Genomic DNA, 24,229 nt, shown 5'->3' with positions numbered 1-24,229 from the left:
AGATTGGTATGAGGTAATCAAATCCAAAAAAATGGTTGAGTGAAAGAGACACTCAGGAGGGGATTGAAAGCAAGTGGTCATGACATTGGAGAAAGCTGTCAATACAGTAATGTTGTACATTGCACAATCTATGACCAGAAGTTTTTGGGTGAAATATCAAGCAGGCTGATTGGACAGCCAGAAGTAACTCATTATACGAGAAAAAGATTATAATCGACAACGAACTGACCTTCCACAGGTACATGTCCATGGCAGTGAACCGAGTAAACCAAATTAAAGGCCTGATGAGAAAACCCTTACAACCCCCCCCCCCCATATCTGTCTCCCCATTGAAGACCTTGATTTGTCCCCTTTTGAAACAAGTTAACATCATATGGAATCCTAGATACACCATGGATGCAGGCAGACAAGGCCAAGCATGTCCAAAGACATACCAATAAACTTATCCCTGAACTGCACAACCCCCCCCCCCCACCCACCCCCTCATACCAATAGAGGCTGAGAAAACTCAATCTGCACTCCCTACATTACATAGGATTTTGTGAGAAAATGATCCAGGACTACAAGCTGGTACATGGGGTAGAGAGGAAAAGCTCACAATACTTCTTCACCCCAGTAGTGCATCATGCTATGCAGGGCCATCACTCGAAGAAATTGCATGTGACCAGAAGTCGACTGAACACACAGAATCACTGCTTTAGTCAGAGAGTAGCAGGAGTAAGGAACAACCTCCCCCAATAAGTTGCAGAACTCTCCAGTCACTGCCTTCAAGAGGGTGCTGGACAGACGTTGGGAAGGAAAGTGCACTCACTCATTGCGCTAACTCGAAATGCACCCTCATGCTAAGTTTAGAAGGCGTCGACACGTGTTCTGAACTGCAGAAACGATTGGGAGATCAGTAGAAAATTCTCTACTCCTTTATACCACTGATGGGACATTACTCAGAATGCAACTCAACTCAAGAGGTATCAAGTCAAAATGAGGAATCAAAAATTACTTAGAAAGTCATGGATTACATGTACAATGCCCCTGCATTTCATTTCAAATGAAGACTCGTGATTTTTAGGCTGGGATGAATTTTTTTCAAAATCAGCTCGTGACGTCTGTGCCACGACAAAGGCCCACAGTGTTTATGGCTCTGTTCTTCCTTACATGGCCCGGAAGCCACTGCCGGCCTAAAGTGCGGCCCTGACATGTGGCCGATAACACACAAATGTGAAAACACCCCATCCTAATCTGCCAAAAATGCTAACAAATTGATCCAATGGTTTCAAATGAGTGTTCCAAAGCGAAGCATAAAAGTAACTTCACGACATACTGCAGGAAGAAAGCAGTACACAAACAATTATGCTTGCAACTCATTTAACCACAACGAAGAAGAGTGCGTGGCAGCATGGCCTAATAGCAGCCATGAGGAGTCCTGCAGGTGGTGTGGCAGCTCTCACACTGTTGTCTTATCGGCAAAAGTGGGCCCCCTCTAAAAAAAAAATAGTGAAGATCACTGCTTTATGGCATGCTTCGTATATATATATATATATATATATATATATATATATATATATATATATATATATATATATATATATATATATACTTTGTTAAGAATTTGGAATTTGATTGCACACAACATACAGGTTCCTTTAGTCAGCTATGTCGATAAGTTCTTGTTCCAGAGATAGCTCACCTTCCATTGTTTAAATGTTTAGAAATCGATTAGATGCGCTGCGGATCGATTTAATAGTTAGGGAACAAAACAATGGAGACGTCTCTCCCCCCTCTCCTGCGAAGAGGAAGAAGAGCCCTTCTGTCCCGTGATTCATGACATCAACAACTCCCTCCCACCCGTGGTTGAGCGGGGGATGGATCACGAGGGCATGAGTCACGCCGGGCGTGGGGGAGGGAGCCGAGAAGGATAAGGAGGAGATCCTTTCTTTTGTTCGTGTTCGGAGTTGAGGGGAGCCGTTCAGCAGACCTTCGGGTCCTGTTTGGCTTGGGTTAGGGTTGAGGCCTTCGGAAGCTTTTTGCTTCTGCAGAAGTGGTAGTTCAGCAGACCTTCGGGTCCTGCTTGTCTTGGGTTAGGGTTGAGGCATTCGGAAGCTTTTTGCTTCTACTGTGTGGTTGTTCAGCAGGCCGTCGGGTCCTGCTTGGTTCAGTAGAGCTTCGGCCACGGCTTGGCTCGGTCGGCTTCTTGGAGAGCTGCTTTGTTTTGGAAGAAAGTTGAGCCAGTTGCTCGGCTCGAGCTGCGAATGGTGGCTTCTTCTTCTTCTTCTTGGTTCGTGGAGCTCTTTGTTCTCCGTTTGGTTCCCGGCTTGGTGCGACTCATCGACCTCATCTTGGAGGTGGTTCCTCGGGGAAGCGGCGCATCGACGGGAAGGATCGGCACCTCGTCTCACCAGCACATGTGGAGAAGCGCGGGAGGATTCGCGGGAACTCGGGAAGGATCGCGGCACACGGCGATTGTATCCAGCTCACTCTCGCTGGAGCCCAGGTCCAAACAACTTGAAGACCACACGAGGTGGAGAGGTTCGAGATAGGTTCTGGGTTTCAGCTCACCTGTCCTCAGAGCTGGAGCTCGTTATTAAAGGCCTCAGCCACCAATTCTTGGGTGTGTGTGCGTGCGTACATGTGTCCGTGGGCCCATCTAATAAGTCAAGAATTGTTAAGTGCTTTGTGTGCTGTAAATGTTTGCATTGCATTTCGCACAGTCGGTATCGTTCTGCTCTTACGTGCTTCCCTAGTTCCCCATTATTATTAATAAATACCCGAATTGTTAAATGTTTTCAGCTCGTCGCGTCGATTCTTTCATTGACTGAGCATTTCGTGTGTTGGGAGTGAGCCGTTGGTTTGCCGTAAAAGGGGGACATTTGGACCGACGGTTCTCGGCGATTAAGCCGCTCGGAATCGCGCACAGGACAGGCTCGCCTCAGCGATTTGTTCCGTACGAGTTCCGTCGAGAGTGGAATACCCCGGTAGTTGGATCACGTGGGTATTTAGGTACATTGAAGATTGGCAATCGACCTACCCCACGTGGTCTGCCCATTGGCATATTTCGGTTCTTGTACAAGGACCCGTCGACTTGGACTGATCCGGGCGGTGATCTATATTCCGGGCGATCGGTCGGGCCGACTCGACTTGCGGCTCCGTCAGAGCGGTCGGTTGGCGGACGACCACCCGGCCCGTAACAATATATATATATATATATATATATATATATATATATATATATATATATATATATATATATATATATATATATATATATATATATGTATCAATATGCGAAGTGAAGACAAATATAGTGAAGACATCAAAATGATGAAATAACACATATGTAATTATGTAGTAACGAAAAAAGTGTTAAACAAATCAAATTATATTTTAGATTCTTCAAAGTAGCCACCCTCTGACTTGATGACAGCTATACACGCTCTTGGCATTCTCTCAACCAGCTTCATGAGGTAGTCACCTGGAGTGCTTTTTCATTAACAGGTATCTTCTTCTTCTTCTTTCGGCTGCTCCCGTTAGGGGTCGCCACAGCGGATCATCCATATGATCCGCATAGTGATTTGGCACATGTTTTACGCCGGATGCCCTTCCTGACGCAACCCTGGTCGCCTCTTATGACACAGGGATATGGTACATCTATTTTAACCGGGGTATACACCGGCCCAGTACACTGGTACTCATTTCGCCGACCTCGGAAGGATGACAGGCTGAGTCAACCCCCTGGTGTATTAATTCAGTGGCCCAACGGGGCTTGAACTCAGGACCTCTTGGATCCCAAGCCGCTGCCCTAACCACTGCGCTAACACCAGGCATTTTCATTAACAGGTTTGCCTTGTTGAAAGTCAATTTGTGGCATTTCTTTCCTCCTTAATGCATTTGAACCAATCAGTTGTGTTGTGACAAGGTAGGGTTTGTATACAGTAAATAGCCTTATTTGGTAAAAGACCATTATTTTATCTGTGTTATAGTCATCCATATCAAGGCAAGAACAACTCAACAAATCAAAGAGAAATGACAAGCCATCATTACTTTAAGACATGAAGGTCAATCAATCCGGAAAATTTCAAGAACTTTGAAAGTTTCTTCGAATGTCGTCACAAAAAACCATCAAGCACTATGGTGAAACTGGCTCTCATGAGGACTGCCACAGGAAAGGAACACCCAGAGTTACCTCCTGTGCAGAGGATAAGTTCATTGGAGTAACCAGCCTCAGATATCACCAACTAATTGCACCTCAGATTGCAGCCCAAGTAAATGCTTCACAGAGTTCAAGTAACAGACACATCTCAACATCAACTGTTCAGACTAGACTGCATGAATCAGGCCTTCATGGTCAAATTGCTGCAAAGAAACCACAACTGAAGGAGACCATTAATAATAAGAGACTTGCTTGGGCCAAGAACCATGAGCAATGGACATTTGACTGGTGGAAATCTATCATTTGGTCTGACTGATGAGTCCAAATTTGAGATTTTTGTTTCCAACGTCATGTCTTTGTGAAACGCAGAGAAGGTGAACGGATGATCTCTGTATGTGTGCTTCCCACCATAAAGCATGGAGGAGGAGGTGTGATGGTGTGGGGGTGCTTTGCTGGTGACACTGTTGGCGATTTATTTAGAATTCAAGGAACACTTAACCAGCATGGTACCACAGCATTCTGCAGCGATACGCCATCCCATCTGGTGTACGCTTCGTGGCACCATCATTTGTTTTTCAACAGGACAATGACCCAAAACACACCAACAGGCTGTGTAACGGCTATTTGACCATGAAGGAGCGTAATGGAGTGCTGCATCAAATGACCTGGCCTCCACAATCACTCAACCTAAACCCAATTGAGATGGTTTGGGATGAGTTGGACCGCAGAGTGAAGGAGAGGCAGCGAAGAAGTGCTCAGCATATGTGGGAACTCCTTCCAGACTGTTGGAAAAGCATTCCAGGTGACTACCTCATGAAGCCTTCATTATTATTCTACAATGTAGAAAATAGTAAACATAAAGGAAAACACTTGAATGCGAAAGTGTGTCCAAACTTTTGAATGGTACTGGAAATATATTATATTAAAGAAAGACCCACACATCTCTCACCTGTGAATGGAGGGAATAACCAATCAGCTCTCACATAAGGAATTAAACCCAGGTGGCTTGGATTATATAAATAAATCGACTCCTCCCATGCTCTTCTCATTGAAGAAGCTGCATAAAGCAACCAAGAAAGCCTATCAAGGTAAGCCCATTGCTGTTTCAAACCCTTCACCTAGTTCCTCCACAGCTATGACATTCACAAATAGTACACAGATGAGAATCCCAATGCTAAACACCCCTCCCCCCCCCAGCTGCTGGACCAGTTTCATCGCTTTCTGGCAAATCATCAGTGATAGCGCAGACAGCAATGCATACCAACGAGGCTCCCAAGCATGTACCACATGCAAATGTCGAAAGCAGTCAATATACAAATGATAAAGACCCACATATATATATATATATATATATATATATATATATATATATATATATATATATATATATATATATATATATATATATATATATATATATATATATATATATATATATATATATATATATATATATATATATATATATATATATATATATATATATATATATATTGTTGCGGTTCTCGAAACTGCATGCATCCAACAGATAGTGGTCCCAAGACAGTTATTCCATTAATATACGTGTCGATAGTCCCTTCCCTTTTGTCTGGCAGGATAACGGGCGTGCGTTGCGATGATCTCAGCTCGGTTTGCTTGCATCATTCCTTCTTCATTTAGTTTCTACTCTACTCTTCTGATTATTCCTGAGGTAAATCTGAGCGATGTGCGCCTTCGCTGTGCGATGGGCCCTCATGGAGGCCAGCGCGTGCGGCGCCATTGCGAGGAAACGATAATGTGCATGCATTAACAGCGCAGAGTCCTTGTTCCCAAGCGAGCCCAAAACCCAACGTGTGCAGCGAGTAATACAGTGCACTTGGCAGTCCGGGATTATCGACTCGAGCTAACGATGATCTGGGGAAGATTGCCGGTTGCATTAAAAAGGCATACAAATGAATATCTCTTAAGAGGCTGCATAAATGGTGTATTTCACAACACGGGAAACACAGCCAGAATGACGCCCACGCTGCACGAAATGCATACGGAGGCCGATAAAGGTGACTTGACGCCATGTTGGGCAGGATAGGAGTGTGTGAAGTAAGAAGCAGCGCGTTCCTTTTCAACAAAATATTTGACACATATTGGTGTTCGCCCCGCGCACACGCTCACAGAGTCGTGCGAATGCGAGCACTGACCACGTGGGCCATGGCGGATCCACGCACCGCTCACGAAACATGCATGGATTTATCCATAACAATGTACCTTCAGCCCTCGCTGGCAGCAGCGGATTCCCCACGGATGGTGAACGTCTTCTCGTCTCTTCGGCCAGCGAAGCTGCGATCCAGCCGGGGAATGTTGTACAGTGCAGGCCACGTTGGCACGCGCGGAGCGGACACATTGATTGGCGCTGGTCGGACGCCCAAGCGGGCATACAGGACCCTCGGCCGGTCATCGGGGCACGGCCCTGGGGTTTTTGTGGGACGATTCGCGCACCAATTTCGGTGTGGGCGATTAGTGTCATGTCGTGGGGTCGGAGCGGAATATGTATGCTGTCTGCCGGAAATGAAGTGGTGCGGTTTTCAGCCAAGGTTAGCAGGCCACGTGAAGGGTCAGGGCCAATCGGAGCGCCCAATTCAGGTGATGACGCTTCGCTTTGGGGGAGCTCTGAACCCCATGCTGCAAGTCCTATAAAGGTCGGAGTGGTCCCTCTGCCTTTCTTTTTTTTCATTCTCTCGCTCTGGCCTCACCCTCGCCTCGCTCTGCTCGACATTGCCACGACCCGCCTCCTGCTGCCTGGACTCCGCCTCCTCGTCTCCGCCCACACGACATCGACTCCACCCGCCTACCTGGTCCCGCCTACCACTCCATCCATGCACTCTGGACTCCGCCCCTTCTCCACTCAAGCCCCTCCTTCACGAACACGGTCTCCACACGCGCTGCTGAAGCCAGAGACAACGCACCAGCTGCCGGGTACCACACCACGGAGCATCCCCCATCCCAAAACGTATTAGTGGCGCGTCCCTGCAATCAAGAACAAAGGTACCGAGATCGTAGCTTCAACTCCTCTCCCTCCTTGTTGCAATACTCCCTCTTCATCGGGTCTCGTGTGTGTGTGTGCGTGCGTGTGTGTGTGTGTGTGTGTGTGTGTGTGTGTGTGTGTGTGTGTGTGTGTGTGTGTGTGTGTGTGTGTGTGTGTGTGTGTGTGTGTGTGTGTGTGTGTGTGTGTGTGTGTGTGTGTGTGTGTGTGTGTGTGTGTGTGTGTGTGTGTGTGTGTGTCCGTCCTGGCGCTTGTCTGCCTCAGTGAGACAGCAGAAGGTCATTATTGTTATCATTATTATTTTCATGCAAAGCCTGCTCTGTGTCCGCTTTTGTAAGTTGCTTGTTATTTGCTGCACCACACCTCTCTCCCCTATCTCTGCACAACACACCCCAATAAATCTTGATCATGTCACATACCTTTCCTCGCCCATTGTAATAAATCATTATTAGGAATGTTCTCTGCTCGTTTTTGTCTTTACTTCCATTGATCCAGCATGGTTTGAATCCAAGCTTAGCCGGGACTTTATTCCCAACGATCCGCTCCTTTTAGCCGGTACGTCCTTGGCAGTGTCGCTCAGCTGCATCCGATCCGGTCGAGTGATTCGGTTCGGACAAGGCGTACCGAGGGCGTGTTCCCCGGTAATTAAACCACGTGATTAATTATGTAACCCGATTAACCCAAAGACGGGAGGACCCAAGGTCACGCGGTTGAGTTATTGGCGTCCACGGTCGGTTAAGCGACCCGCCGCGTCATGGAATTATCCGTGTGCGACGGCCTACAATTCCGGGGAGTCAGGTGGGAGCCGAGATAACTTCCCCCACCTTGTGGTCTTCTCAACTGACCTCCGGCCTGCAACAATATATAGATATTGTTACAGACAGGGGGGTCGGCTGCCAACCGACCGCTCTGAACGGAGCCGCAAGTCGAGTTGGCCCGACCGATCGCCCGGAATATAGATCGCCGCGTCGTTGTACAAGAACCGAAATACGCCCATCGGCAGATCACGTGGGGTAGGGTCGATTGCCAATCTTCAATTTACCGAAATACCCACGTGATCCAACTACCGGGGTATTCCACCCTCGACGGAACTCGTACGGAACAAACCGCCGAGGCGAGCTTGTCCGTGCGCGATTCCGAGCGGCGTAATCGCCGAGAACCGTCAGTCCAAATGTCCCCCTATTACGGCAAACCAACGGCTTTCTAACTCCCAACACACAAAATGTTCAGTCAATGAGGGAATGGACGCAACGAGCAGGTTTACATTCACACAAGGACATTTATTATAATGAAACACGTATGCAATTAAATAAGGCAAAACACGTATGCAATTATACAAGCAACAAAAGCACGACAAAAGAACTTCAACCGTCTACTTATTATGTACAGTCAATTACACTTAACAGTAGTTCCTACTTATTAGACGGGCCCACGGACACACGTGCGCACACACACACCCAAGAAATGGTGGCAAAGGCCTTTAATCACGAGCTCCAGCTCGGAGGACAGGTGAGCTGAAACTCAGAGCTTGACTCGAACCTTTCCACCTCGTGTGGTATTCAACTTGTCCGGACCCGGGCTCCAGCGAGAGCGAGCTGGATCCAATCGCCGCGATCCTTCCCGGGCTCCCGCGAATCCTCCCGCACTTCTCAACACATGCCGGTGAGACGAGGCACCGATCCTTCCTGTCGAACGTCGCTTCCCCGAGGATCCAACTCCAAGAAGAGGCCGATGCGTCGCACCAAGCAGGGAAACAAAATGGAGAACGAAAAGGAAGAAGAGGAAGAAGAGGAAGAAGAAGAGGAAGAAGAAGAGGAAGAAGAAGAGGAAGAAGAAGAAGAGGAAGAAGAAGAGGAAGAAGAAGAAGAAGAAGAGGAAGAAGAAGAAGAGGAAGAAGAAGAAGAGGAAGAAGAAGAAGAAGAGGAAGAAGAAGAAGAGGAAGAAGAAGAAGAGGAAGAAGAAGAACAAGAAGAAGAAGCCTACACTCGCAGCTCGAGCCAGACAACTGGCTCAAGTTCCTTCCAAAACAAAGCAGCAGCCGAAGCTAAAAGCTTCCGAAGGCCTCAAGCCAAGCAAGCCAAGCAGGACCCGATGGCCTGCTGAACAACTGCTCTCTCCGAAGCAAAAAGCTTACTCCTCCCACGGGACTCAGCACACGAAGTCTGCACACAGGACTCAGAACGGGACTCTTCACGAACTCAGCCCACGAACTCAGCCCAACCACGGGACTCCCACGAACTCAGCCCAACCACGGGACTCCCACGAACTCAGCCCAACCACGGGACTCCCACGAACTCAGCCCTACCACGGGACTCCCACGAACTCAAGCCTACCACGGGACTCCCACACGAACAAAGAAAAGATGTCCTCTTTATCATTTGCACCCCCTCCCCCACACCCGGCGTGACTCATGCCCTCGTGATCCACCTCCCGCTCAACCATGGGTGGCAAGGAGTTGTTGACGTCACCGCAGGGTTCTTCTTCCTCTTCACAGAAGAGGGGGAGGGACGTCTCCATTGTTCTCTCCCTAACTATTAAATCGATCCGCAGCGCATCTAATTGATTTCAAAACATTTAAACAATGGAAGGTGAGCTATCTTGGGAACATGCACTTATCGACATTGCTGACTAAGGGAACCTGTATGTTGTGTGCAATTGAATTCCAAATTCGTAACGTATATATATATATATATATATATATATATATATATATATATATATATATATATATATATATATATATATATATATATATATATATATATATATATATATATATATATATATATATATATATATATATATACCGATATACACACACACACACACACATACATTTATGCAATGGCAACTGTATTTTCAATCCTGGGAATAAAATGATAAATCGGTATTTTGGGGTCAACCAAGTTGAGGCAGCTACCATGTTATTAGAAGCCTAATGTTGAAGTCCAACGGATCGACAGGACTTCAGCACACAATCAAGTAATCAGTAAAAATACACATCATCATGTAAAATAAAAAGAAATATCCAGATACATATATACCCCAACAATTTGACTAAGCATGCTTGGAGACTAACCTCTTGTCCGAGACAGCAACCAAATTCCTCAGATACACGCTTTGCCACCGACATGGCAGCCACACGGCGTGGTTGAGTGCAGCCAATCTTCCCTCGTGCGGTATAACCAGCTTCTGCTAAATACTGTGTGATCTGAGTCGTCTTTCCCGAGCCGGTCTCCCCAATCACAATCAGAATCTGATTGTCATTGACAGCCTGCAGCAAAAAACACAGAAGCCGAATGTTGAAAGTAATTCAAAAACAATGATGAAAATTTTCAGTAACACATTACAATTGCGACCTCAAAACTAAATGTAGCACCAAGTTGCGATGATGAGGAAAAATACAAAATTAGTCTGATAATAATAATAACAATGATAATAATTGTTTCTTTCTATTATTTCTAAAGTAAATCTGCACATTACAGAGACAGCTATGAAAGCGAGGTCTCTAAAGTGAGCAGCAGTATCGTAAGATAATAAAGGAAGCAGAATAAGAGGAGTTAAAAGGAATGGTCTTTAACCTGGAATGAAGATCAGGGTGTAGATGAAGAAAAGAGAAAGGAGATCAGAAAGAGAAGGTGGGGTGGGGGGGGGATGAAATGTACAGGAAATGCAATAAGAGGAAGGAATGAAATATATCGAATGATATACTGTCGGACCCCGCTATTCACGGTGGATAAGTTTCTGGAAAATGCCGCGAATGTCGAATCCGCTAATGCCGGGGCATTGTTTCAATGGGAGAAAGGGGGATAGGCTCCCAGTGGTTCATGATTCATAAGGGAAAAAAAAATCAAGAATCCCGTGAAAAACCGCGAAAAAGCGAAGCAAAAAACCCACGAATACGCGAAGCACAGGGTCATGAATGGAGAAGCAGGTCGCAGTTTATCAACGGCGAATATGTGGGGTCTGACAGTACTTATTTCAACATATGAATTAAATATATTGATCGCTCCAAAGAGCAAGAAACAATAAGAGCAAAGCAAAGTAGCAACAGGTTAGAACACAAAGAGAAATGCAAGGACTACGAATTTAACTTCACTCAACAGATATGTTTCATGATGAACATGACAACCACAACTATCTCACGCACTCAAGTAATCATGTTGAAATGCTTTTCTCATGGGTAAGATTATATATATATATATATATATATATATATATATATATATATATATATATATATATATATATATATATATATATATATATATATATTTGTTATAGTTCTGGAGAGAAATCTTGAAAAAAAACGAAGGAAACATTTCAAGAATGGCAAATACAAGTTAATGGCTCATAAGAGGTGCTGGAGAAAACACCTTAAAATTGAGTGACATTACTGTCTCTGTATCTGTCTCTAATTGTAGTAAGCATTCCTTCTCAACTCTCTTTTAACTTCGAACCAGCAAGTCATCTTCACCAATGCCTTTTTAGAAAGTGATGTTAAGCTGCTTCCATAACTTTTAGAAGCTAAAATGGTCACTAAGTGCAATAAAGAAATGAAGAACAAATGTTATTAATTGTAGACGATGAAATGTAAATTTTTAAATGTTGAAATGATGCTCCCATACCTGGCCTGACACCCACATTTTTATGGCCGATTGTGACGAGGACACATATCAGCCATATATTTAAAGAGAGCCCCCAAGTTTAGCAGATTTCTTATGCAGTAGTTTAATAGAGACAGAGCATTTGTGATTAGGTCAATGTTTTGAGGGATGTGGAGCCCTACAGTACCGTCGATAGAGCCAGTGATGAAATAATCACTTTGAAGATGGTCTCTGAACATATCTGGGTACTCACGCCATGGCCGTAGGGCAAGTGTGTGAGTATTGAGATGATCTCGTCTGTGTGTTTGTCTGTTTGTCAGCATAATAACAGGTCAATGAGGGCAGCTAGAATCGTCAAATTTGGCACAGAGCTTCATATTGTGAATGTCTCAGATGAGTTCAACTTCGAGCTCACAAGGAAAAATATAAAATGAAATTTAGTTTCAAGACTAGATTTACTGGATTGGCCATAAACTGGAGTATGAGTATTGGATAATCATGTCTGTGTGTATAACATGAACTTCTGTGCCAAAATCGGCAATTCTCGCTGCTCATATTGCCTTGTTCTTTTTGCCGACAAACACAAAGACGCATTGATTGTTATACTCACACGTCGAGCAGAGACAGGAAGCGCATCAAAAGAGTCAGCAGGCCCAAAATGCTCAAGACCAATTGAGAGGGAGAGGTGACTTTCACATGTCAGACAATCTCTATGCAGATCAACAGCAGCTGTGACCAATGAGGAGAAACAGCTGACACCAACTAACCAGGGATAAAAAGTCAAAGTCAGGATCCAGAGTAAATGAGATGACGGTAGCGAGAGGAAAAAAAAAAAAAAAGAGGTAGCTTATAAATATGTACCAACAAAGGTACACAAATATTAATATACACCTTAACGTAGGCATCGTCTCCCCATCCTCAGGGTACGTGTGGAAGATGGTAGGGGACAAATTTATTTTGTGTCAATGAGGACCTCAAGCACGTACATGCAAAATTTGAGGGAAATTGCCAAGCAGTTTTCGATCTTTAATTCAGAGGTCATTTATCGTAAAATCAAATGTTAATACCCAAAAGAGCAAATTGTAATTACACATCATAAATTAAAATTACAAGTCGTAATAAGAGAAAGAACAGAATGGAAGACATTTGCCATCTCTAAATACTGGGAACATGCAAGTAGAGTGCGAGTTCACTTAAAAAATTTTTTTTTTTTTAGAAAAACCATCAACAAAAAAAAACACACTCTCTATGACTAAAAAGTACCAAACACATGATTGTTGTTGATGCGACTTATTTATGTGACGTCATAGGATACAGATAAATGCTGAATAATTGTACGTTAATTTCATTGTGACCTAATCATGTAATTCTGTGTTGTGGTGAATGTTTTCACATAGGAATCCAACGTGGAAGTAACAATCTCAATACTGGGAATGTCCACCATCAGCAGCTATCACTGCATTGTACAGTCATCACATTGATTGTATGAGCACTCAAATCTGAGCTTGAGAATGGCATTTTACACCTGAATCGGCTCCTGTTCCAGTTCAGAGGATCTGTGCCCGTCTTGGCAAGATTCGAACATTATGATATTCCAGAGATGTTCAATTGCATTTAAATTTGGTGAGATGGTAGGCAAGGGTGTCATGACATTAGCATTGGCATTGATAAGAATGTTCCTTGTTTCAATGGCCGTGGGAGAAGGAGCATTATCGTGCATAAAGGTGATTCCTGAACAAAGTTGTTGAATGGTAGGCAAAACATGTTAATGTAAGATCTCATTAACGTCTTGATCTGTCAACAGAGCGCCTTGAATATGAATCAGGTCGATGGAAAACATTTCAGGAATACCACCCCACACCATGACATTTCCACATCCAAAAGTTGTAGCTTTCTGGACACAAACTGAGGCATATCAGTCATTGCATATTCTATATACTCATGTATGGCCATCATGCCTTTCAAGGAGAAACCTGAATTCATCACGGAATATAACACTTGCCCATCGGATGTGCTGATCTGAGCAATACAAGTGTGCTTGGACGTGTTGCGATGAAGTCTTGAACGCTGAACAGGATGATGAGCATTGGTCCCTGCATCATGTAGAAGCCTCAAAACAGTGTTGACACTTATCCTGCAAGGTCCAAGTTGTGTGTTTGCAGTACTCTGGGAAGTTTGAAGCTGATTGCATAGATGGGTTGTGCAAATATGTTGGTCTGAGCAGGAGTCGTTTTCCTGGGACATCCACTTCTTGGGATATCTATGGTGGATGCAGTGACTTTATAATGTATTTGGAGGTCATAAACAGTTCCTCTCATGTTAGAGTTTTGCAACATGGCTAATGGAAGAACCTGCTTGATTCCTCTCATTTTCTAACAGATGTGCCATTGTAATGGATTGTTACTACTGCCATCGAAGGTGGGAAGAGGTTATGATTTCACTGGTCTGTTTGTCTGTGTGTGAACAGGATGTCTCAAAAAGTTGTGGGCAGATTTGGATGAAATTTGGTGGACAGGTTAAGTTGTGTGACAAGGAGGAATTGTTTCAATTTTGGTGAAGAATCAAATCTGGATCTTGATACGAGTACAACTTCATATAATCCGGATCTGGAATAATATGCAGCTTGGATCATTAAGTTAGCACGAATCTTGATATTTGGATAATAAAAGATCATTCAAACTAAGGCCAGGAGTGAGTTGGGCACCAATGCCTCTTGGCTGCCTACCATGAACGAGCTATTAAAAAAATTGACGTTTTATTCAGCAATTAGATTCCAACGATATTTTGGCTATCGCTGGTCAGATCAGACTGTGTCCAACGAGTAGTTGCTGAGAGACTCAGATGAGATTTGTTACCTGTACAGTCTGTGAGCGTCAGCTGCGGCTGTATGGACATGACTCGATTTCTTGACGCTGATCCTGCTCACCAGATTCTCTCAGCGAGGGAGCCTCGTGAGTGGAGGAGGCCAACGGACTGAACACGTGACTCGTGGTTGCAGCAGGTTGATCGGCATCTCAAGGAGATGGGGATGGCCAGACAGAGGCCCCTGGAGCACCGGCGGAAAGTGGACACAGCGATACGCTGCTCTGGTGCATACTCCCATACCTGAACCTGAACCTCATATGGGAAATCTTAACAAGATGATCATCTTCATCCTCATCACTTCTTTTCACAAGCTATATTTTTTGTGACAGCCAGCCCAATATCCCCATGAAACAGGAACATCACATTCCATCCACGTTTGTGTACTTGCATATTGGAGAAATGTCACACAATTTTCTCCTTCAGTCGGGTTTGTGCTGTGTCACGTGATTGGGTTTTCGTATATCATGCCTCGCCCGCTAGGGGTGGCAGCAGTGTGCTTCTGGTCGCGCAATAAAGTGGAGTAGATGGTGACCCGCGTGCTTCTTGTGTTCCACTGCACCGCGTACACTCTAGTTGGCTGACGAGGATGGTTGAATACGGACTTATGCCCGTTTTCGACGGGGACGACTTCGAATTGTTTTCGGAGCAATTGGAATGCTATTTCCACGCGAACGATGTGGTCGACGAGAGCAAGCAGAAGTCGATCTTGCTCGCTTCGCTTTCGCTGGAGCATTATCGGCTGCTGGGTGATTTAGTGGCACCGAACAGGCCCCGGGATGAAGAGCTGTCGTTTCGGGACATTGTGGAGAAAATGAAAGCTCACATGGCGCCGGAGAAGTCATTGCAGCTTGCTCGATTCCAGTTCGATCGCCTCTCGAAAGGGGCAGAGGAACGCGTCGCTGATTTTGTGGCGCGGATTAAGCATTCTTCCGTGGCCTGCAAGTTCACGGCGGGGGAGCGTCCAGCGCGGCTCAGAGATCGTTTTATTGCTGGTTTATGAGATGCGAAGATGGTTTCAGCGGTTTTACGGCTGAAGGATGAAGCCATTACATTCGACTCGGCGGTCAGCACGGCTACAGCGGTCGAGCAGACTCGCGGGGATGTTCGAGCCATCACCGGCCACGCGGGGTCGTGGGCACCCCGGGACGCGCACACGACCTTCAATGCGGGTCGGACGTCGCCTCGCGGCCGCGCGTGCGGCGGGGTGACCCCGCGGACGTGCTTGGGATGTGGAGGTCGACACCTGCGCCGTGCATGCCCGTGTAAAGGCAACGTGTGTTTGAATTGTCACAAGGTGGGTCATTTGGCGCGTGTGTGCCGTGGGGAGACGGCCACCATTAAGGTCATGGACGGCGATGTGCGAGGCGACTCGGGGCGGAACCAGCGGCCGTTGTTGAGCCTGTTTTCAATTGGCCCGGCGACGGCGCGCCCGATGACGGTGGAAGTCGAAGTGAACGAAACGCCGATCACGTTCCAGGTCGATACGGGAGCAGCGGTGTCGCTCATCGGCGAACAGACCGCGCGTAGACTCAACGGCTTGAGGCTTATCAGGTCAAACCTCACGCTGTTCACGTACACCCGCGAGAAGATAACGCCAGTCGGGATGGCAGACGTGTCTGTGCGGTACCAAGGCCAGGTCGCCACGCTTCCATTGTACGTCGTGCGGGGGAGCGGGCCGTCTCTCCTCGGCCGAGATTGGATGGCCTGCATCAGGCTAGACTGGGCCGCAGTTCACCTTGTGCAACCCGTGCCGAGCCAGTGGGAGGATCAGTTGGAGGAGATTCTTCAAAGACATCAAGGGTTGTTTCGCGACGGCCTTGGGAAACTCAAGGGCATGGAGGCGAAACTCTTCTTGAAGGAGGGGGTGGTTCCTCGGTTTTGTAAACCGCGTCCGGTGCCGTATGTCCTGCGGGACAAGGTCAAGGGTGAACTGGATAGGCTGGAGGCCTGTGGAGTGATCGAACGGGTGTCGTGCTCGGATTGGGCCACCCCGGTTGTCACGGTGCTGAAACGGAATGGAGACGTCCGATTGTGCGGGGACTTCAAATCCACGGTTAACCCGGGGCTCAGCGTGGAGCAATATCCATTGCCGTCAATCGATGAAATATATGCGCGATTGGCGGGGAGTCAATACTTCACGAAGCTAGACCTGCGTGATGCATATTTTCACCTGCCGATGGATCCCGGGAGTAGCGAGCCTTTGACAATCAACACGTGTCAAGGACTCTATCGATATACCCGACTCTGTTTTGGGATTGCTTCGGCCCCAGCTTTGTGGCAGAAAGCCATGGATCAGGTTTGCATTGGCCTGCCCGCTCAGAACTACCTGGACGATGTGCTCATTGCGGGGAAAACGGCGGACGAGCATCTTGCGAACATTACCCAAGTGCTGACAAAGTTAGAAGCGTGCGGCCTGCGCTTGAACAGGGACAAGTGCGCGTTCTTCAAGCAGCGCTTGGAATACCTCGGGCATATCATCACGCCGGAGGGGCTGTTGAAAGGTCCTCGGAAGGTGGAAGCGATTCAACACATGCCACCGCCTCGCGACAAGACGCAGCTGCGCTCGTTCATTGGTATGGCCCAGTATTACCAAAGGTTCGTGCGCGGGCTCAGCTCACAACTTGCGCCGTTAACGCGGTTGCTCAAGAAGGACGAGCGCTGGGCTTGGGGGCCTGCACACCAGGCGTCGTTCGACCGCGTCAAGCGGCTGCTCACAGAGGATACGGTCCTCGTGCACTACGAGCCTGCGCGTCCGCTCCTATTGGCATGCGACAGCTCTGCATATGGCATCGGGGCAGTGCTCTCCCACAGGATGGACGATGGTTCCGAGCGGCCTGTTTGTTTTGCATCCCGGACCCTGTCCACAGCAGAGCGCGGATATGCCCAGATTGAACGTGAGGCTCTCAGCCTCGTCTGGGGTGTGCGGAGGTTTCCTCAATATCTGCTGGGACGGCATTTCACTTTGCAGACGGATCACAAACCGCTTCAATTCAACCTGAGACCCGAACGCGGGGTGTCGGTGGTAGCAGCCGCGCGAATACAGCGGTGGTGTCTGTTTCTGGGTGCTTACGATTATGATATTCAGTTCCGAAGCACCGAGAAGCATGCTAACTGCGACGGGCTCTCACGCTTGCCGTGTGCGGAGGGTCCAGCTGCGTCTGAGTTGAGCGACCGGGTCGATGTGTTCGCGCTGGGCCAGGTCCAAAGCGGGCCGGTCACGGCCAGGCAGGTCGCGGTGGAATCGGCTCGTGATCCGGTGCTTGCCCGTGTCGTCCAGGCGATTTCTACGGGGAATTGGAGCGATCTGCCTTCGACACCGGCATTTCAACCTTTCACGTCACGCGCAGCGGAGCTGTCGTTGGTCCAACGGTGCGTAATGTGGGGAATGAGGACCGTGATTCCGCCGAAGTTCAGGCAGCGGTGTTTGGATGAACTGCATGTCAGTCACCTTGGCATCGTGAAGACCAAGAGTCTTGCTCGTAGCCTGTTGTGGTGGCCGGGGTTGGACAAAGACATTGAGAAGTTGGTTAAGCGTTGCGCCATGTGCCAGACAGATGCTGATAACCCGCGTCGAGCTTCGGGTCTCTGGCCTGTGCCAGACCGAGCTTGGCAGAGGGTCCATGTAGATTTTGCGGGGCCGGTTAATGGCAAAATGTTTTTGATTGTGATCGATGCATTCTCTAAATGGTCGGAGGTTGTAGTAATGCAGCATACATCAGCAAACATTACAGTAGAGAAACTGCGGACGATCTTTGCTAATAAAGGGTTGCCGGAGATCCTGGTCTCTGATAATGATCCGCAGTTCATCGCGGGTGTATTTGATGAGTTTATGCGCCAGAATGGTATTCGACACCTAAGGTCCGCACCGTATCACCCTGAGACGAATGGCCAAGCTGAGTCGTTTGTCAAGATGTTGAAGCGGGCTTTGCGCAGGGGGGGGGGGTGTTGCACCTGTGCAGACGGTGGTCGATGTCTTTTTGCTCCATTACAGGAACGCAGTTCATCCTGTCACGGGTGATTCGCCTGCCATTCGTCTCTATGGACGGGCTTTGCGGTCCAGGCTGGATTTGCTGCGGCCTGGAGGGTCGGGGAGTGGGGCAATGTCGCGTCCGACGCGGCTGCGCAGCTTCGAGGTGGGGCAACGGGTAATGGTACGAGATTATTTCCACAGTTCCAAATGGGTGCCGGCGGTGGTCTCTGGGGTGCTGGGGCCGGCGAATTGCATGGTGCGGACTGATAGTGGGGATGTGTGGAAGCGGCACGTGGACCAAATGCATGATCGCTGTTCCGCGTCACCCCCTCCCACACCTCCCCGGGCCGAACGATGCGGGACCCCCACCGGTAGTATCGCCGGCGCCTGACGTTGTGTCGTCGGGGCTGATTGGGCTGACGCCAAGGGGGTCTTCGCCTGCTGCCGTCCTACCCGGGGACGTCGAGCAGGCTGGGCGGTCGGGGGTGGCTGGTGTTGCGGAAAGTGCGAGTCCGGCGAGGGTGTCACCTCGACCGAGCCGGGAGGCGTCTGAGCCTGGGCTGTCTGGTGGCGCTGCCCGTCCGAGGCGGGTCAGAGTGCGGCCGCGGTACTTGGAGGATGAGTGTTGATGGGTTTCAGATGGTCATGTTGTGATTGTCCGTTCATCGTGTGACGGGTCATTTTATGAGGGGAGGAGTGTGCTGTGTCACGTGATTGGGTTTTCGTACATCATGCCTCGCCCGCTAGGGGTGGCAGCAGTGTGCTTCTGGTCGCGCAATAAAGTGGAGTAGATGGTGGCCCGCGTGCTTCTTGCGTTCCACTGCACCGCGTACACTCTAGGGTTGTGTGCACTCCTTCAGGTATATCAACACAAAGTTGTAGTGGCATTTGCAATGAGATTTCTAATACGTGTGCCACACGTGATCCATTATGATATAGCTAATCACTGTCAAGCTGTGCACATAACTTGAAAAACGATGCTACAAGATCATTGGATTGTGCTTCTTTGATATAGACAACCCCTAGTAACTATTATCTGTTTCTATATTTGAAATCTTCTGATTTGGCGAAGAACAGACTGAAACGATGAAGATTAACAACGTGGAAACAATTTTAATGTCCCATAAAGATTGAAACACAGAGTTCAATGAAGTCAACGGATGTTGAATAAAAATTTAATCGGTTTGTCTTCGAATAATAGACTCCTATAGAGAAGGACTGGAACCTCACGATCTCGGGGTTTGTAACTTGAGTCTGAAGGATTAACTTGAGTCCGGGGCTAAAATGACTTCAAGAAGGGCTGGAGACATGATCTCGGGATCCACATAGGGGTTTTTGAGGACAGCGAGTTCAATAGCGTCATAGTCAACACCACCTGAGGTCATCTTCAAGGTCAAAAGGTCATATTTCAAGGTCAAATTACTGAATTTTGGTATTTTTTGCCCGTTTTTGTGTCTAACTCATAGAGGAAAACTTTTGTAAAGTCTATGACAAAACATGACATTGTGCACCTACTGCACCTACTGCACCTACTTGCTGATTTCTATCATCGTTAACTAATGTATGTTTTGTTTGTTTCTCTTTCAGAAACTGTCCAGCTGGTGATCTCACAGGATCTTTGTGTTGTTTCCTGCTTTGGTGACAATATGCCACGTCGTTGCAGAGGAAACTATGATGGGACGCCTTATGTAAAGGTCATATCCTTCCCAAAAGATCCTGAGGAGAGGGAGAGATGGATATTGGCAATGCCAAATGAGAAAGAAAGCTTGAGGTGCTTAAAGGAGATATATATTTGTGAGACACATTTCAATTGTGATTGGGTGTCAGTTTGGGGTGGCAAACGACCCAAATAACCCCCATCAATATCTCCTGGAATACCGAAATCAGCTTTGAAGCAGGTGACCTCAGCCCCACGCCCAACATCATCTTCTACGTCAGAATCAAGAGCTAAGAAGATGCAGGCAGCTGATGAGGCTGCAGACAATATCCAAGATTTCCCACCACTTATGTGCTAAAATCAGCTTCTATTTTCCTGGCTTTCACGTCATAAAAGACCAGGAAAACCTTTACCTATCAAGAACTGATGCTACTGGACAAACTGTCAAGCAGTTCATTCATTTCCAACATGCTCACTCACCTTTTGGATTTCTATTCTTGAATAAAGTTGAGAAAGATGGCATTGAGGTGCCCAAACGACTTTTTCCTTTGCAGAAGAACAGCCTGCTCTCAAAATGGTCCCAGATTAGATCCATAACTGACCAGGTAAACATCTATGAATGCACAAGCAAGGAAATTCTTCAGCTTGTAATAAGCTAGCTCTGTTGGATGACTGAGGCACACAAGCTTCCTCATTTCACCTTCCTTCTGTCGCAGCTGCATCTTCTGGCGGAGAAAGACTTTGACTACGTTCTTCCTGCTATATTTGCAGATGAAGCCTTGGAAAAGTTTTTTCGGCCAAGCCAGGCAAAGAAGCGGTGGAAACTTCTACATTGACGTAGTTGACATTATGGCTGCAGCTAAAATTGTAAATTTGCAAACACTCATTAAGCATGACATTATGCCCGAATCTAGTTCTCGTGTGATTGATTGCGACAAGAACTGTACAACTTCCATAAATGCAGATGAGCGAAGTGAACTCATTGACGAGATTACTCCTCAAGACACTCAGGATCTCTTGGGGTCTGACGATGCCCTTAAGCATAAAGTAATTTATTTGGCCGGACACCTTGTTCATAAATATGGCGATAGCACTAGTATGGAGGAGATCATTGATGATGAAGATGGTAACAAGGTGTCATCTGAGTTTCTAGATAATTTGAATAGAGGTGGATTGAGTGTGCCGACTATGTCAACCGTCTTTTTTGTACATAATGCCTATAATTTGTATGACAAGACCAAAATGCATTGCCGATTTCATTTGCCGAGCTGTTGTCCTCTGTAGATGCACCTTTAGCTAGTAGTAATGCTGCATGTACTACTTTAGCTAACATTCTATTGAAAGCTCATGTCCTCAATGTAAGTGACAAAGAAAAGGCTTTGGGATGCCTCAGGAGGCAAGAAAAGCTCTCCAACTAGTGATAGACACAGACATAGTTGTAATAGGCATAGTGTTGTGACATGCATATAATGTTTATGTAATACGATACATGACAATAAATATCAAACTTTGACAGCTCGACACACTTGCATCTTATTACAATCAGCCATCTCTCACCGTTTATGAGTTAGACACAAAATCGGGCAAAAAATACCAAAATTCAGTAATTTGACCTTTTGACCTTGAAGATGACCTCAGGTGGTGTTGAAAATGACACTATTGAACTAGCTGTCCTCAAAACCCCCTATATGGATCCCGAGATCGTGTCTCTAGCCCTTCTGGAAGTCATTTTAGCCCCGGACTCAAGTTAATCCTTCAGACTCGTTACAAACTCCAAGCATGGGAGGTTCCAGTTCTTCTCGATAGGAGTCTGTGCTTCGAATACATTATATTTTGTATTAGCCTTCATTACCTTGAACATCTCTATCAGATCTCCTTGTTATCACCTCCTTTCTGATGTATAAAGCCTTGCATCTTTTCAGCCACCCCTCATAACTTATCTGGATATTAATTATGTAGCATCCTGCAAAATCTTAATATTTTATCACAAAGTACACAACTGCTTCATATTAATGTCACATACCTGTGGCACCATCGATCTTTCTCAATCATGAGGATACCACACTGCTGACACACACACACCTGCACGAGCTGGTCCTTAAGACGGTAGATAGGAAGAGTCTGCCGCTGCTCCAGGATGGAGAGTTGAGTTTTCTTTCCGTATGATGCCTTATTTCCACCAAAGGCATGTTTCTTCCACTCTGGCATGTCCTGGGGCATCATGACAAGTCCTCGCATATTTGCAGCGATTTGCCGGCCATCCACTGTGGGGGAAGTGGGGGGAGGGTGGGGGGGAGGGAAATGTTTTTCTTGGTCACCTGATTGAACCATTTCCTATTTTAAACTAATATTTTATTGCCCTCACCATCTGATATATATTGAAAACGTTTGGTCAACCCTGCTGGTTGAACTACCAAAATCGAGGCTGACTCCACAACTCAACCCCTTGTTCCTCGCTTCTCCCATCTTTGGAACCCCCTTCCTGACTATACTATATCTCGCTCTTCCCTTCAGGGCTTCAAACAGGCGGTGCACCACCATACCATGCCATCCCCAACCTTACCTGTGATCTTATTTACCTCGATTAACCATAACTTAATACAATTAATTTACAGTTGCTGTGTTTCTCTCTTCATTTTTCCTTTCTCACCCCTCTCCTTCTCCCTTATCTCCTCTTCCCCTCCCCTTCCTTTCCTTTTGTCTGTTGATTAATTCCCTTGTTTATTATGTCCGAATGTTGCCAAACGGTATTTCATACACTCCCATCACCTTGATCTTCGATGAGCCTCAATCTTGTAAAAGACAATAAATAAATAGAAAGAACAATCAGAGATTGCAAACCTCATCTAAAAGTTGTTTTGTGTGGTGTTTGTGAGCTGGTTTGTTTGTGTGGTGTGTAGATGATGCATTGACAACATTGGTTTATGTTCAAACAAACCTGGGATTACGGGTTTACAGTAGACAAACAAACCTTTTCGGTTTTATTGTACAGATTCAAGTTTGAATCGTATGCATGTTACAGACATACTCATGTTCCAATAGCATGTACTTTATAAACGTACTCGCATTCTAATTGTAAACACTTTATAGATGACTCACATTCCAATAGCACGTATGATATAAATGTACTCACATTCTAATTGTACACACTTTAGAGACATCCATCCATCCATTGGGACCATCATCTGTACAGAGTGTCAGTGCTGCTGTAGCAGTCTCGAGGGCCAATGGGCATGATCCTGGACGCGTCACCACTCTAACACGGGATATTCGAATGGCTCAATCATCCCAGCAAGCTGGTACTCATTTTGCCAACCTCGGAAAGATGACAGGCTGAGTCAACTCCACCTGGTATTAATTCAATGACCGAGTGTGATTTGAACTCAGGACCCTAAGATCCCAACCCTGCCACCCTAACCATTAAGCCAACACCAGGCTTTGATAAGTACTCAGTTGAAAAAAAGACAACGTGCAATACTGGCCATCATCTCGTTGCGTTTGTGGCCTACGCTAGCACATTATGTGTGGACAGACAGATAAACTAATAACCGGATCCAAATGCATTACCCTGTGACAAGTGTAATTATGATGATTGTCCTCACTCATTTTCATCACACTAGAGTGGCCCCTCCATTGTCATGGCAGAGAGCAAAACGTTCAAATCACAGGTATTATGCTGAATGATACTTGACACTGTCACTATTTCCTTCAATGTTTGCAATGGCATATCCAAACTTCACAAGTCATCAACTTTGAGTGGCTGGTTCGTAGTTTCAGCGCCCACAGGCTCATCGCTGGACTTGGTATTCCAACGCTGGTGGTGTGGCAAAGAAGATTAGCAATGTGCTCATTGATTGTCGCTGGAGGATGATCCAGAACTGCAGTGTCGACCACAGTGTGCAGTTCCTCAATACCGAACACAGGCTTATTGGAGCAACTCTGAAGTTGCACCTTAAATCCAGGAGAATGG

General features: G+C 46.5%; 1 protein-coding gene across 3 annotated transcripts in view; it reads right to left on the bottom strand.

Moving 5' to 3' along the window:
- DHX8 (DEAH-box helicase 8) overlaps positions 1-24,229 on the bottom strand; it is a 107,402-nt gene that overhangs the window by 32,935 nt on the left and 50,238 nt on the right. For all 3 annotated transcript variants that reach the window (XM_085872614.1, XM_085872613.1, XM_085872615.1), the window contains 2 exons: positions 22,342-22,523; positions 10,240-10,434 (listed from right to left, as the gene is read on the bottom strand). In XM_085872614.1, coding sequence (XP_085728740.1) covers positions 10,240-10,434; positions 22,342-22,523 — 377 coding nt within the window. The remainder of the gene's footprint in view (positions 1-10,239; positions 10,435-22,341; positions 22,524-24,229) is intronic.

Source organism: Eptatretus burgeri, chromosome 3 (assembly GCF_056783735.1).
Source record: "Eptatretus burgeri isolate ZD-2024b chromosome 3, Ebu_testis_v1, whole genome shotgun sequence".
Taxonomy (NCBI): domain Eukaryota; kingdom Metazoa; phylum Chordata; class Myxini; order Myxiniformes; family Myxinidae; genus Eptatretus; species Eptatretus burgeri.
Note: the sequence above shows the minus strand (reverse complement) of the source record. Positions and strands in the feature narration are given on the sequence as shown.